This window comes from Antechinus flavipes, chromosome 2 (assembly GCF_016432865.1).
Source record: "Antechinus flavipes isolate AdamAnt ecotype Samford, QLD, Australia chromosome 2, AdamAnt_v2, whole genome shotgun sequence".
Taxonomy (NCBI): Eukaryota; Metazoa; Chordata; class Mammalia; order Dasyuromorphia; family Dasyuridae; genus Antechinus; species Antechinus flavipes.
This window is the reverse complement of record NC_067399.1, coordinates 609,557,104-609,572,644: the sequence shown is the minus strand read 5'-3', so window position 1 is coordinate 609,572,644 and position 15,541 is coordinate 609,557,104. Positions and strand designations below refer to the sequence as shown.

At 31.8% G+C, this 15,541-nt stretch overlaps 1 protein-coding gene across 7 annotated transcripts in view; it reads left to right on the top strand.

Moving 5' to 3' along the window:
* Positions 1 to 15,541, top strand: part of IDE (insulin degrading enzyme) — a 98,395-nt gene that overhangs the window by 35,540 nt on the left and 47,314 nt on the right. For all 7 annotated transcript variants that reach the window (XR_007951153.1, XM_051981651.1, XM_051981650.1 and 4 more), the window contains one exon: positions 11,677 to 11,799. Coding sequence is in view for 6 of the 7 variants with exons in the window: in XM_051981651.1 (XP_051837611.1) it covers positions 11,677 to 11,799 (123 nt within the window). In the remaining variant the exon portion in view is untranslated. The remainder of the gene's footprint in view (positions 1 to 11,676; positions 11,800 to 15,541) is intronic.

Genomic DNA, 15,541 nt, shown 5'->3' with positions numbered 1-15,541 from the left:
TTACTAAAACCAGGGGACAGAATAAAATTTTGACAGCATGATACAGTTGGAGCTAACTGGAACATTTTTTACCAACTTTTGTTGATTTTTTTAAAAATTCAGTTTTATTTTCCAGTCCAAATTTTCTTCCTTCTTGCTACTCTTTAGAAAAACAAAACCCATTACAAAAATGTATAGTTGTGCAATTCCCATATTAGTCATGTCTAAAGGAGAAGAAAACATAGTTCAGTGTGCACTATGAGTCCTTTCGAATTGTGATTAACTGTTGTGTGGGTCAGAGTTATTAAGTATTTTTAAGTTGATTATCTTTATGGTATTTCTGATATTGTGTAAATTGTTTTCCCAGTTTTGTTAATTTTGTTTTTTATCAGCTAATTCATACAAATTTTTCTAAGTTTTTTCTGACGCCATTCCACTTGCTGTTTCTTACAGCACAATAGTATTCCATCACAATTATATACCATAATTTGTTGAGGATCTCTAATCGATGGAATCCTCTTAGTTTCCAATTTTTTTGCCATCACAAATAGTTGCTATAAATATTTTTTTAATATATAGATCCTTTTCCTTTTCCTTTAATTTCTTGGGAGTATAAAGTCTGTATTGCCAGGTCAGAGGGCACGCACAATTGGATTATCTTTAATGGAAATTATTTTCAAATATTTTTTCATTGATCTCATTCTTTATGATTAAGCTATCAAGTTTCCAGTTACATTTTAATCTGCTTCAAAGATCCTTTATTGACTGTAATTTTTATTGCATTATGGTTAATAAAACATGCATTTAATATTTCTACTTTTCTGCAATTTTTTGTTCTAATACATAATTTTTGTGAAAGTCACATAATTGAGAAAGGAGGTATGTGTTAATTAAGGTTTTGTACTGTTCCATTGTGACGTTTTGGCTTTTTTAATAATAATGTAGTAGTGTACATTCTCTCATCTTTGAGTGGGGCATGGGAAATGAACTAAATTTCTAGTGATTCCTCTTCCTCTGCTATTTTGATTCACCCACCTATTGGTCTGCTTATTAATTTAAACCTAGAATTAAGATGTTTATATTTTTCAAAAGCATTTTAAAACTTCAGAATTTAACAAACAAATATTTTTTCAAAGCAGGATAAAAAAAGATTGTACATGAAGCTTTAAAAAATTTTTTTTTTGCTTTTAAAAATATCCCATTTGCTTATTTAAAAAATGATTAAATTGGTTTATATTTTAAATTAATATAGAATTTTATCTATTCTTTTGATGATATTACTTGTGTGATATGATTTGGTATTATATTTTTTATTCTTTATTAAGAAACCAAATGTTTTTCACATTAACTGTCAAGTAATCTTTTGACAATTTTTTTTTTCCCCAAATATAGCCAGTAGGTTTCAATGGTGCTTAAATCAGGTAAGGCTCTGGGCCATTGAAGTTTGCTTGTTTTTATTATTTAGATCCATTTTAATCAACATTCAAAAAAGAGACTTTAATACAGCTCTTCTTGACACAGAGATCAATTTTCCCAACCACAACAACCCCTCTTTTTCCTATTTTTTCTTTTTCATGATCATGATCATCATTTTCATTATTAATATAATTATAATTTTTATTATTAATCAGCCTTGTCTCTTCCCAAAGGAGAAAAATGAAATAAATCATCTCTAATTTGGCTTTCCCTGTTATTATATAATAAGAATGTCCCCCTTCCTGCTACATGATGGCTTGGTATCATGTTATAGTTATCTCTATTAAATCCTAACCTTTTCTGATCACTGTGTGAGCACTTGCCCCACCATGTGAGTTCTCCATAGAATAGTCTTTTGACAAGTATCCATTTGGCATTCAAACAATGTGGCCAGCCCAGTGGAGTTGTGCTCTTTGAAGTTATGTTTGAATGCTTAGTAGAAAGAAAAAGGACCTTAAGATTTGGTATCTCATCTTGCCAGGTGAGCTTCAGAACCTTCCTGAGACTGAGTTTAAATGGAAACGATTATTTCCTGGTGTAGAGATGTCCATATACTGTCCAGGTTTCACAGGCAGACCCAATGAGGTCAGCACGAGGCTCTGTAGAGGTAGTCTAATAGCTCTCCTCCCCCACACTTTGTTTATAGCCTCTCAGACACTGAGTTGGCTCTGGCATTGTGTGTGTCAGCAATAAGAGGACCCTCTCAAAGTCTCTTCTAAGAACTTGAGAATTGATTGTACGACATGGGAGACGCTGGCACAGGACCGCCTAGCATGGCGTGCTCTCATCAGAGAAGAGACTCCATGGGCAAAGAAGAGTGGAAGCAGCCCAGAAAAAGTGTTCCAAGTTAGAAAACCCACCCCCAGTGTTCATAGGGAATATTTGTGTATAGCAGGGCGTTTATTGGTCTGATTAGCCACTGTGGGATACACTGATTTTACTCTTAACATAGTGATGTGCAAACCAACATCAAAGATAACAATAAACCCATCAGATTCCAATGCCATAGCATCTGCAAGTCAACCAAACAGAAGCATTTATTAAGTTCCTGTTATATATGTGTATTCACTGAGGATACAAATACAAAGAATGAAATATTGCCTAATCTCAGAGCTTATATATAATTAGTGGAGATAAGAGGTATATTATAAATATATAAAGAATAAATCTCTACAAAGTAGCTAAGTACAAGTTTAAATTAAAATTTAAAATTAAATACAAATTAGTTAGGAAGGGAGGTCACTGGCAGTTGAGATAACCAAGTTTGCATGCAGCTTGTACATATAGCCCCCTGACAGAAGAATGGGTTTCTAAAAGACTAGAGTTGAGTGGGAAATACATTCTGGTTTAGGCATTGGGTTGTGCAGTGACATGGAGTTGGGAGGGCTAGTGCTTCAATGTTATTTTTGGCAAGAATGTCATCATAGTGGCTTAGAAGTGTGGGAAAACAAAGAAGTGTATAATGATACTGGAAGAAGATGGGTTGGAACCGGTTTGGGAAAGGCTTTAAAAATCATGTTGAAAAGTTTTTATTTCATTCTAGATAATGGGAAAGCATTGGGATTTACTATAGGGGAGTTATTTAGTTTCAGATACCCCTTATATAAGATAACAACTCATTAGAATGTATGCTTCTAGAGTGAAAGAATCTTATTTTTTGTCTGTCATTGAATTCCTGAGTGGTTATTTTATTGTCTGTCACACAGTAAATACTGAATAAGCTCTAATTGGTCCAAATTCATTTACTTTTTAAAGTGTAAAATAAATTTCCTTTCAAAACTGTTCCTTTCTGTGCCTTGAACTTCCTTCTGCACTTTGGTGTATTGTTTTAAGTTTCTTTTTTGAGAGAAGGGTTAGCAGAAAATCATCGTTTTCTTTTCCTTATCCTCATCTCCTCTATTTTTATTTTGCCCTCTGGTTCTGATAGATGTCATTTCCATTTATTATTTATTGAAATATAGCGTCCAGCCCTCTCTCCCCCTCTTTTTTTTAAATCATGCTTTTCTGGGAATAGTTTTGAGTCTTAGATTGTTTCTCCCTAACTTATTTTTCAAATTATTTCTGGTAAACATTTTGATGTTTGATAAGCATCAAGATAATAAATGATACCCTACTTCATTGATTTCTATTCATTCTAATTATCAGGGATTCTGTTATTTGGGGAAGGTTACCATTTTATGTTCTCATTTGTAATTGATTTTCTTTGTAATCTTACATGTTTTATTTTATGGATTTAGAGAGAGATTCTGAACAGGCATCTATAGGCTTCATTCTGGGGTCTGTGACACAAAAAAATGGTACCTTTATTTATATAGTCCTTATGGAAAATCCATTTTTTTCTTTGAGAGTATTTGCAGTTGTTAAATAGTTTTTTCTTTCTTAGTTGGATTTTTGAGTATCTGGATCTATGATGTTTTTTTTTTTAAGTTTTTAAAATAGTTAACAAAAACTATTTTCTATTTTCCCAGCTGAAAAACAAAGCAATACCTTTATAACAAATATGGCATAGGAAGCCAACTTCTTCCTATATTAGTTATGTGTAAAAAGTATATGTCTCATTCTCAAAAGTAATTCTTTCTAATGTTTTTAAAACTTAATATATTTTCCCCAAAATATATCTAAAAACAATTTTTAACGTTTGTTTTAAAATTTTTTGAGTTCCAAATTTTCTCCCTCCCTTTCCCTTCCCTCTCCTTTCTCTGAGAAGACAAGCAATTTGATATGTTTTACATGTGCAATCTTGTAAAACATTTCTGTGCATTTTAATTCATTAAAAACTTTTTATACTGCTAGTTGATAGTCAAAGAGCAAAGGGTTTATGTTAGAGAGGGTATTGGGATGAAGCTTCAATATTTAGCAGATTTGGAATAGTAATACAATTTCAACATGATGTATGTATAAAGCTATAAAAAGTTTCAAAATGACATGTAAATGAGAAGAGCTGTAGATGTAAAATACTAGAAATGTTTATAGTAAATACTATAAAATGCTTTGTAAGTAAGAGACTGAAATTGAATAACTTCTATGCTGCTTAATAAATAATGTTCTGTAATTCTGAAGTATTTCTGTATTTCAGACATGTATTGTATAAGGAACAAGGTGCCTGGAGATATGGTATATAAGAAGGAATATTAAGGAAATAAACTCTTATCCTTTCCCTTTCTGTCATACCCCCTCACATCCCAGTTTCTCCATGGCACAGTTTCCAGTAATTCCTCCTCCACTTCATCTTAACTATACATAGGCAAATACAGTTGCACAGCTAGAGGTAGCATATGGCAGTGAGCATTGAACTTGAAGTTAGGAAAACTCAATTCAAATTCAATTTCAGACACTTATTGTGTAACCATAGGCGAGTCACTTAACTGCTTGTCTGCTTCAATTTCCTCATTTATAAAATGTATATAATAGCAACTACCTCATAGGATTATTGTGAGGATCAAAGGAAATAATATTTGTAAAGAACTTTGCAAACCTTAAAGTGCTTTTATGTCAGTGCTGGTTATCATTTTTATTACATAGGAATGGTCATCACCTTGATTTTTGTCATCATCCATATGTGTTCCACTTAGATAATTCAAAACTCTTTTACCAAGTCATAGCCTGTCATTCCATCCTTTTTTTTTTTTTGCCTTTTTCTTCCTAAATTTATTCATTATCCTTACTGGGTCCTTCAGACCTCTCATGCTTGGTACTAACTTCACTGTTCCCTTATCTTTACCCAGCTATTAACTATTCAACCCAGTGTTATCCTCTATTCTTGAATCTTTTGCCTAGCTCTCTCTGAAGAACACATGCTCCTATGTTGCCAAGTCCAACTTTGGATGATTTCCCAACTCTTCTGTTCTTACCTAAGTGTGCTGCTCAATGTGACTAGAGGAAATCTCATACCAGAGCTGAAGGTTTCTTATACATTTGTTATTTAATCTCACATACACTCTCACTGGGGCAAGTCCGACCTCTTACTCTCCTAGATCAGTTTTCCTTTTTTTTTTCTATACAACGAGGCTGTTCCAAGCCTCTTCTTTCCTAAGGTTAAATATAGTATCCTCTGCCTCTGTACACTCAGCTTAGAAACTTATCTCATACTTTTCCTTTTCTTCTCATTTGTACATCTCAAAACCCTTTATGCTGCTCTACTTTCTCTTTTATTGAAGAATTTATTTGCCAGACCAGTCCCTTTACACAAACTCTTAATCCCAATTCTTCTTAAATTCTCTAGCAGTTTGGTTCCAAAATCGATCTTACTCACTAATATTGCATCTTTTCCTGTCTTCTGATTTCTTTTCTACTGCCTACAAACCACCCCAAGTGTCCCCATACTGAAGATATCTTTATCAGAATCTTTCTCATTCTCTTTAGCTGTCAATCTTTATTTATCCTCCTTTTCACAACCCAATCAATCCATAGGAAAAGCTGATTGCTTCCTCTTCTTCTCTTCTCACTTGTTTTTTAGTTCTCTACAGTCTGACTTATCATTTTATTAAAACTATTCAGCAATGTAACAATGATCTCTTAATTTCAGATCTGATGGTCTTTTCTTAGTCTTCTTCTTTCTTGGTCTTTCTGTAGCATTTGACATCAGTGATCCTTCTTTGAGCTCTTCGTGATTTTGTGCTCTTTTGTTTCTTCTCTTGCTTATCTGCTAGACTAAGTTGCCTTTGGAGGGTGTCAATACAAAATGGGATATTTGGTTATTGTGAATTAACAATACTAATGATAAATATTACAAGACTATCATGGAAATAATGAAAAGTTATTTAGCCATATACATTGCTAAGTCATAGAGAAATTTTGTTAAGAACTATTAAGACACCCTCCAAGTAAAATCAACATATTTTGATTCCTTATGACTTCAATGAAACAATGTGAAAAGAAAAGGAGAAAAAATATTTGGAAAACCATGATTTAGAAGATAGAAGAAAGATCAGACTTATAGATTCCCCCCCAAAAAATTCACATTTCTATATTGTTAGTACCTTGTTTGAGAAAAGAGGTGTGAGCATGAAGTAACACTTTCATTTTTGTTTATAAATAGTTCAGGGTTAAATTATTGTAATTTAACAGGTTTTTCTGTGATTCTTCTTGTTTTTGTTTTTAAACTAATTCTGATTTTAGTTCTGATAAGTTGATAGTCTGACTGTATTCAGGGATATCTTCCACTTCAATAACAAATCTTTTCCTACCTTTTAAAATATATTCTATTTCATTCTTTTTAGTGTCAGTCTCATTGTGTGAAATAAAATAGAAAGTGAGTTAGGGAAGAGTAAAGAAGTTTGACTTGTTCTAGAAAGAGCTTAGTTCTGACAATCCTTCTAGTTAGCATTGTCAAGCATGTATTTCTGCTGCTTATGCCTTCCCTGATGTTTATTATCAGAGGTTGATGGAGCAATTTTTTCTGATAGATCTTTAAAAATAAAACTTTGTTGGTGTCTTTTGTTTTCATATTACCAAAAATTTTCACTGTACCCCTTTTCTTCCCAGAGAGCCATTACATAGAACAAATTCCCAGATTTTCTTGGTTTATTTCCCTCTTAAAGCCAATTTCTTCTTTGTAATTTTGGAACATCCATTTTTGATTGTTTTATGGTGATATCTTTCCATTTATTTGTTGTAGTCATTGTATATGTTGTTTTCTTGGTTCAGCTTATTTCCCTTTGTATCTTGTGAATCTTTGTTATTTTTCTATAGTCATCATATATGTTATATGTTATTGGTATTCATTGTTTCTTACAGCACATTAATATTTCCTGGTCATTGGTGGAAAGTTCTCCCTTTTCATTTTTGAGACTAAAGATTTGATTTTCTTCTTTCCTTTTTCTAATTAAAGTATCTATTGTTTTTTTTTAATAAAATCAACTCTTAGTTTTATTTGTTAATTCCATAGTTTTCTTATTTTCAATTTTATTAATCTCCCTTTTTATTTGCAGAATTTCAAATTTGGTATTTAATTGAGAGTTTTTAATTTGTTCTTTTTCTAGTTTTTTTACTTGTAAGTCCAATTCATTGCTTCTCTTTCTCTATTTTATGCAAATAAGTATCTAGAGATATAAAATTTCCCCTAATAACCACTTTAGCTGTTTCCCACAAATTTTGGTATGTTGTCTCATTATTGTCATTCTCTTGGATGAAATTATTGATTGTGTCTATAATTTGCTGTTTTACCCATTCATTCTTTAGGATTAGATTATTTAATTTCCAATTAATTTTTGAAATTAATCTTTATATTGCATGTGATTTTTATTGCATCATGATCTGAAAAAAATGCATTTACTATTTCTGCCTTTCTGTATTTGATTTTGAGGTTTTTATGCTGTAATACATGGTCAATTTTTGTATAAGTTCTATGAACCGCTGAGAAAAAAACTCCTTTCTGTCTCTATTTAATTTTCTTCAAAGATCTATCATACCTAATTTTTCTAACATTTTGTTTACCTCCTTAACTTCTTATTCATTTTGTAGTTCGATTTATGTAGTTTTGAGAGAGAGCAAGGTTGAGATTCCTCTATTAGTTTGGTTTTGCTGTCTATTTCTTCTTGCATCTCTCAACTTCTCTAGGAATTTAGATGCTGTACCACTTGGTGCATATATGTTTAGTATTGATACTGCTTCATTATCTTTTATTGTTTTATTGCTTCATTTATCTCTCCATTGTCTATTTAGTAAAATATAGTTTCCTTCTTTATCTCTTTTAATTAGATCTATCTTTGCTTTTACTTGATCTGAGATCAGGATGGCTATTCCTGTTTTTTTTACTTGATAAGAAGCATAATAGATTCTACTCCAGCCTTTTACCTTTACTCTGAATGTATCACTATGCTTTAATTGTATTTCTAGTAAACAGCATGTTGTTGGATTCTGGTTTTTAATCCAGTCTGCTATCTGCTTCCATTTTATGGGAGACTTCATTCCATTCACATTCACAGTTACAATAACTAATTCTATATTTCCTGCCATCTTATTTATTCTTGTTATGCCTTTCTCTTTCCTTTCTCCCTTTCCTCTTCCCTAGTATTTCACTTAATCACGTATTATAATTTGTTCATCTATTTTGAATCAGTGGACATCCACTTTGTTTTTAGTTCTTAGTTTTCACAGAAAATGATGTTATAAATTCTTAGGTATATCTGGAGCATTTAAAAAAAATTATGATGACCTTCTTTATTGAGTTATATATTTAGCATTAGATCTTTGGATCAAAGATATGTGAATATTTAAATCTTTTTTTTTTTTTTGCATAATTCCAAATTACTTTAGAAAATAGTCATACCATTTTACAGTCCCACCAGCAATATATTAAGTGTTCCTTTTCTTCTGTAATCTCTTCAATGTTGAGTATTGGCATTTTTTGGTTATTTTGCTAATTTATAGGGAGTGAAATAATGAAAACTGAAGGGCTTTTTAGATCTTTCTGAATTTTTTATTTTTTTCCAGGTGATTATGAAAACTTTGTAGTTCTTTTCAAGATTGTTTATATATCTCCTGGGGCCACTTATCTATTGGGAAATGACAGCTGGACAATAGTTATCTCTATCTACAGAGAGAATTTGTGTGTATTTTCTTTATATATTTCTATACCAAATCCTTATCAGAGAAATTTGGTGCAAAGATTTTTTTTCTCATTCTTCCACTTCCCTTTTTATCTGGGATACATTAAAATTTTTTACATAGAAGGTTTTTAGTTTCAAGTAATCTAAAAGTTATTCATTTTTTGTAATTACCTCTATCTCTTGCTTGGGTAAGAATATACTTCTTCCCAGGAGCTGTGAAGAGGTATATCATCTGTTTCTCTTCCACTTTAAAAAATAATAATAATCTTTGATTTTAAGAATGAATTGTGGAATGTGGTGCAAAGTGTTAATCTAAATTTATTTTCTGCTATGCTACTTAACAATTTTTCCAGTAGTTTTCTCAAATAGTGAGTTTTTTCTTAGGTAATTTATATTTTACACTTTATCAAACACTGGATTATCAACATTGGATTCTGTTGTTTATAAATATTTCTTGTTTAATCTCTTCTTTTGATCTGTCTCTGTTCTTTGGTATAATATTTTGATGTTTGATGCTTTATAATATAGTTTGAACCCTGGAAATGCTATCCACTTTCATCCCTACTTTGATCATTTCACTTGATAATCTAGATCTTTTTTTCCAAATGAATTTTGTGATTACCTTATTAAGTTCTATACAGTTTCCTTGGTGTAGCTTTAAGAGTGTTAAATTAATATTGACATTTTTATTATATTGGCATGACTTAGCTATGAGCACTGGATATTAACTCTGAACTATTTAAATTGTTATTTCTTTAGGGAGCATTTTGTAATTTAATATATACAAACCTTTTACATTCTTTGGGAGCTTGATCCCCAAGTATTTTATGCATTTTGTAGTTATTTGACTCCTTTTGTTTTACAAATTTATATATATGTGTGTATGTGTGTGTATGTGTATATATATATATGTGTGTGTATGTATGTATATATATATATATATCATTGTATAGAAATGCTTTTAATTTTTGAGAGTGTCATTTCATCTTTAAATTTTTATGGTATCTGAAAACAGGAATCTTGAAGTGTTTAATGAACTCTTTTCAGACACATTAATTTAAAAACATTGTTTTTAATGGTGTATTATTTTTCTAATTACATGTAAATATGGTTTTCAACTTTCATTTTTGTAAGAGTTCCAAATTTTTTTTTACCGCTTCTCTACTTTCCCCCTCCCCATGCTGACAAGCAATCTAATAAAAGTTATATGTGTCCATTCATTTTTAATATATTTCCACGTTATGTTAGGAAAGAAAAATCAGAACCCCCCCAAAAAAATGAGAAAATAAAAGGTAAAAATAATATGTCTCAATTTATATTCTGTCTGTATTAATTCTCTCTCTGGAATGTGGATAGCATTTTCCATTCAAAGTTTATTGGAATTGCCTAGGATCGCCGAATTTCTAAAAAGAGCTAAGTGTGATTGTCACACAGTCATGTTTGTTATTGTGTACAATGTTCTCATGTCCTTCTCACTTTCACTCAGCATCAGTTCATGTAATTTTTTCCAGACTTTTCTGAAATCATTTTGTTCATCATTTTTTGTAACTCAGTTTTCTTTGTATTTTTTTTAGGGGGAGGGGTTGTTGGGGAGGGGGGGAGTGGTAGTGAGGTAGTTAGGGCTAAGTAACTTGTCCAGGGTTACCCATCTTAATAAGTGCTAGTGTTTCAAGTTAGATTTGAACTCTGGTTCTCCTAACTTCAGGTCCAGTGCTCTATCAATTATTTCTTCTACCTGCCTCCTTATTTCTTAAAGAATAATAGTATTCCATAATGCTAATATACCATGAGTTATTCAACATATTCTTTGACCACTTATTATTTGGGGAATGACTTGTATTGTTATAAATAATTGACCCAGTTCTGTATATATTTTAGAAATGAGGCTTTTATCAGAAACACTGGCTATAAAAATTGTTTTTCAGTTTTCTGCTTCCCTTCTAATCTTGATTTTATTCTTGCAAAAAATTTAAGTAATCAAAATTATCAATTTTCCATTTCGTAATATTTTCTTTCTTGTTTAGTCATATATTCCTCTTTTCTCCCAAGACCTAATGGGTAAATTATCATTTACTCTCCTAATTTGCTTATTGTATCATCCTTTATGTCTAAATCATTTATCCATTTTAACCTTATCTTAATATAGGGTGGGACAATGTTGGTCTATGCTTAATTTCTTATTTTTCAGTGTTCCCAGTAATTTTTGTCAAATAGTAAGTACTTATTCAAGAAACTGGAGTCTTTGGGTTTATTAAATAGTAGATTATAGTCATTGACTTGCTTCTTATATATCTAACCTGTTACACTGATCTACAGGTTTTAATGACCAGGAGTGTTAAGTTCTTAGGAAAAATAGCCAGTATATAGATAAAAGAGTATCTTTTAATTATTAATAATATTTTATTATTTAGTTTTCTTTCTGTTCTGATCTTTATATTGCTCTCTGTGCAAATTCACTTTGAAGTCTGCAGATGATTTTTAATAAATTTAGATTATATTTTTCCTGAGTTTGTCCAGACTAAGCTAGTTGTTTTGTGTTGTTAATAACAATCCTATAGTAGAGTTTAGAGGGATTTAGAACAGTCAGAAAGGTAGTAATATTTAATCTTATGAGTTGATACAAATTTGTCTTAATGTTTAAAAATTTTTAAACCAAGATTTTTCTTTTCAGGTAACAAATATACCTTGGAAACAAGACCAACCCAAGAAGGCATTGATGTAAGACAAGAATTACTGAAATTCCATTCTACTTATTACTCATCCAACTTAATGGCTATTTGTGTGCTGGGACGAGGTAAGCATTTCAGAAACTTGCCAAAGAACAAGAATAATATAAATAACATTATGGATTTTAAAAATATGACCTATTTTAAAAGGTAAGTATTAGAACAAATAGAGAGTACTCAAAATGAAATATGGTGACATTTGGTGCCCACTTTATTTGTAGTTATTTATGTCCAAGCTGAATTTGAGAGAAGTAACATATACCTAAAGCAAACACAAGTGTTTTAATTCCCCCACAATAGAAATATTACTTTTGGCGAGCCAGACTGTGGTTTTTATATTTGTGGTATAGACCTCAGTGAACATGACAGCTGACCCTGGCTTCTGTATGCTATTCAGAAGCGTTAAAGAAAGAGATTCCATTAGAATACATTTTTTGTTCATCCCTCTAATGTTGTTAACATTGACATGACATGTTTAGAAAGGAAGAGGAAAGCAGTTCTCCCCCACCTTCCATGATGTGCACCAAGATATTCATTGCACCACATAGAGTGTTTTTTTTTTTCCCTAAAAATTCAGAAACAATATATGGAGTAAATAGCATATTTGATGTCTTGGTTCTGCCATTTCCTGCATTACTTTGACCAAGTATCTAAATTATTCTCAGCCTTAGTTTCATCTTATTCAAAATGGAGTATAATTTTTTAACCTGCCTATTAGATTATAATGAGGATCAAATAAAAAGATGCATCTAAAACATTTTATAAACATAAAATGTTATGTAAACATAAAATCTTATTTATATAATGTTATTATTTTTAGGGGAAAAGAGGAAGGAAATTGGTCAAATAAACTGTATTATAAAGGACTTAACTGTCTTGTCTGTCTGACAGTTCTTTGAGTTAGGAACCTACACAGTATAAGTTGCTACTTTATTTGAATTTTCACAGTAGTGGGAGTCCTATAGGATCAGTTCCCTTTGCATTCGTTATTGAAACTTATTATCTTTTTTTTGATTTATACACATCTCTGCTGGCATCTTTTATACTGCTTCTGCACACATCTTTGTTGGTTATATATTGTAGCCTATTCTTTTTCCCCTGCATCTTTCAGTTTTATTTTGAGTAATTTTCAATCTCAGTTCTTTCAGAGATTGTGATCTTCCATGCCTTACATAGAATCATATCATATGTAACATCAAAGAAAAACTTGTTATAAATGATGATGGGCCTTTATTTCAACAATAACCTTGTGTTCACTAAAACACTTTGTTTACTTTTTTTTTTAATTCTATTTATTTATTTGCTGAGACAATTGGGGTTAAGTAACTTGCCCAGGGTCACACAACTAGAAAGTGTTAAGTGTCTGAGGCCCAATTTGAACTCAGATCCTCCTGATTTCAGGGCTAGTGCTCTATTCACTGTGCCACCTACTTGCCCCATTTTGTTGTTTACTTTATATTCAGTTTAAAAAAAAAAGCCATAGAGATAATTGAGTGTCATGTTGTAGAAAGGACACTGGTATTAAAATGAAAAGCAAAAGGAAAGGGCTCCAACTTTAGTCTCCCATTGGTTAGCCCAATTTTCCTATTTTTAAAATGAAAGGTTTCAATTGGAAGATCTTTAATATACTTCTCTGCTCTTAATAATCTTGAAGAAAGCTGTCACCTTTCTAGATAGAAGTATTATTCATAGTACATTTGTTTATTTGAAATGTTATTTGGTTCCATAAGAACTCTTGTATTATCTCCTTTAAATGCTGTTTAGATTACCATAGTCTCATGGAGATCAGAGGAGCTACGATGTAGTGAATGGAGGGGATAGGTTTGGGAGTTGGGAAGATCTGGATCAGTTCAAATTCTCTCTCTGCCATAGACTTAGTTATGTGACTGAAGCCTTAATCTCTCAATGTCTGGGGCAGCTTTCCAAGGTTGAAAAACGACAGATTATTTCAAGGAGCTTCTCTCTCTTAACTTCTAGGCTCACCATGTCCAAAACTGAACCCCTTTTCTCCCTCTTTTCCCTCTTTCTGGATTTGACTGTTTTTGTTCAGAATTACACTGTGTGACTGTCCCCTCGTTCCTCAGGGGTTGTAGCCTCTCTTTCATTCCCCATATTAAGAATGTTGTCAAACCCTTCCTAACCTCTGTTAGGTGTGCCCTCTTTTCTCTTCTCCCCATGGCAGGCCTTCATTGCCTCCTGCCTGGACCATTGCAGCAACCTGCTTGGATGATCTTCTTGACTTAGCACTCTCTACTCCAAATTATTCCTCCCTCCACTGTCAAATCAATATTCAAAAAACACATATGTGACCATGTTATTACACTGTTCTTTGAGGGCTCCTTATCACTTTTAGAATCAAATATAAAATCCTGTAGCATTCAAACCTTCCACAACTTGCCCATTTTCCTGCCTTTCCAGTCTTTTGACTACCTTCCTCTCCTAACTCTTTTCTCCACACTGTGTGATCCAGTGACAACCAACTCCTAGCTATTCCTCAGAAATGACACTTCATCTCCAGACTTGGGAGATTTTCACTGTCTATTCCTCATAGCCTTCTCATTTTCACTGGTACCTTCCCGGCTTTCTTTCAGATATCATCTACCCCATCTTTTATGGAAACCCTTCCTGATTTCCCTTCATTGCTAGGGCCTTTTCATTACTGATTATCTTTCATTTGTCCTGTTTATATTTTGATTGTACATAACTATTTTATGTTGTGTTCCCCATTAGACTTTTAGCATCTCAGAGAACAGATTGTTTTTTGCTTTTGTTTGTAACTTCAAGGTTAGTACAAATGCCTGGCCATAGCTGGCATTCAATAAAAGCTTTTATTATTAACTGACTTTTAAAAACTTCACATTTCTGGCTTATGTATAAAACTCTTGTTATATAAACTCAGTTTAATTAAACCCTTGAGTTTAATTGCTCCTCTCTTTATCATGTTTTGTACATTTTAAAAAAAGAAATCTATAAACAATAGGACCTTAGAACTATTTCTGTTAAATTTCCTCTTGTTTATTTTGATTCATTGTTTAGGTCTTTTGAAATAATTTTTATTTTTGATTCTGTCATCTATTGTTTTTAACTATCAGGACAAGAAGTGATGGCTTTTGCACTATAGACTTGCCTGCTTGTCAGAGTTGTATGCAGAATGCTTCAGGTCTTATTCCAGTTTTTAAAGCTACCAAAGTCCTTCATGCTTGGACTGTCACAGGGTCCTTCTCTACCTTGTCCATAAAGATTGCCAGAAATGATTTTCAGATCCTATATGCAAAATTTTAAGTGTTTTTATCAAGTATTTTGCTGAAAAAAAATATGAAATGATGCTGCTTTGATTTTATTTATTCTTAGTAGATTTTACTGGCCTTTATCACAAACTAAAATTTCTGTAATTATTGGTATCAATATAACTATCTGAAATTTATATTTTCAATCTTTTTAGCTATTACCTTGATTTTAAAAGTCTCTTTTTATCCTTTTCTGATTTGATAGTACCTCTCCTGTGCTTTGTGACAACTAATTTTTTCCTCTAGTATCTATAAATGTAGAATATGTGCCTCTGGAAAATCAAATCTCCTAAGACAGTTAAATGTTTTTATACTAGTTCCTAACATATCTTGGGGTTCAATTCCCTCTCACCCTGTTTGTTTTACCCATTCCAGTTTATAAAGTGTTCTTGGTAGAGGAGATAGAAGCAATAATAAGATTTGCCTTTTTTTAATTCTCCCTTTGTCATCTTCCCCAAGTAGTAGGTCTGTCTCTTTTTATTAAAAAACAACTTTTTAAAAAAAAGTTTTTTATTGACTTCAC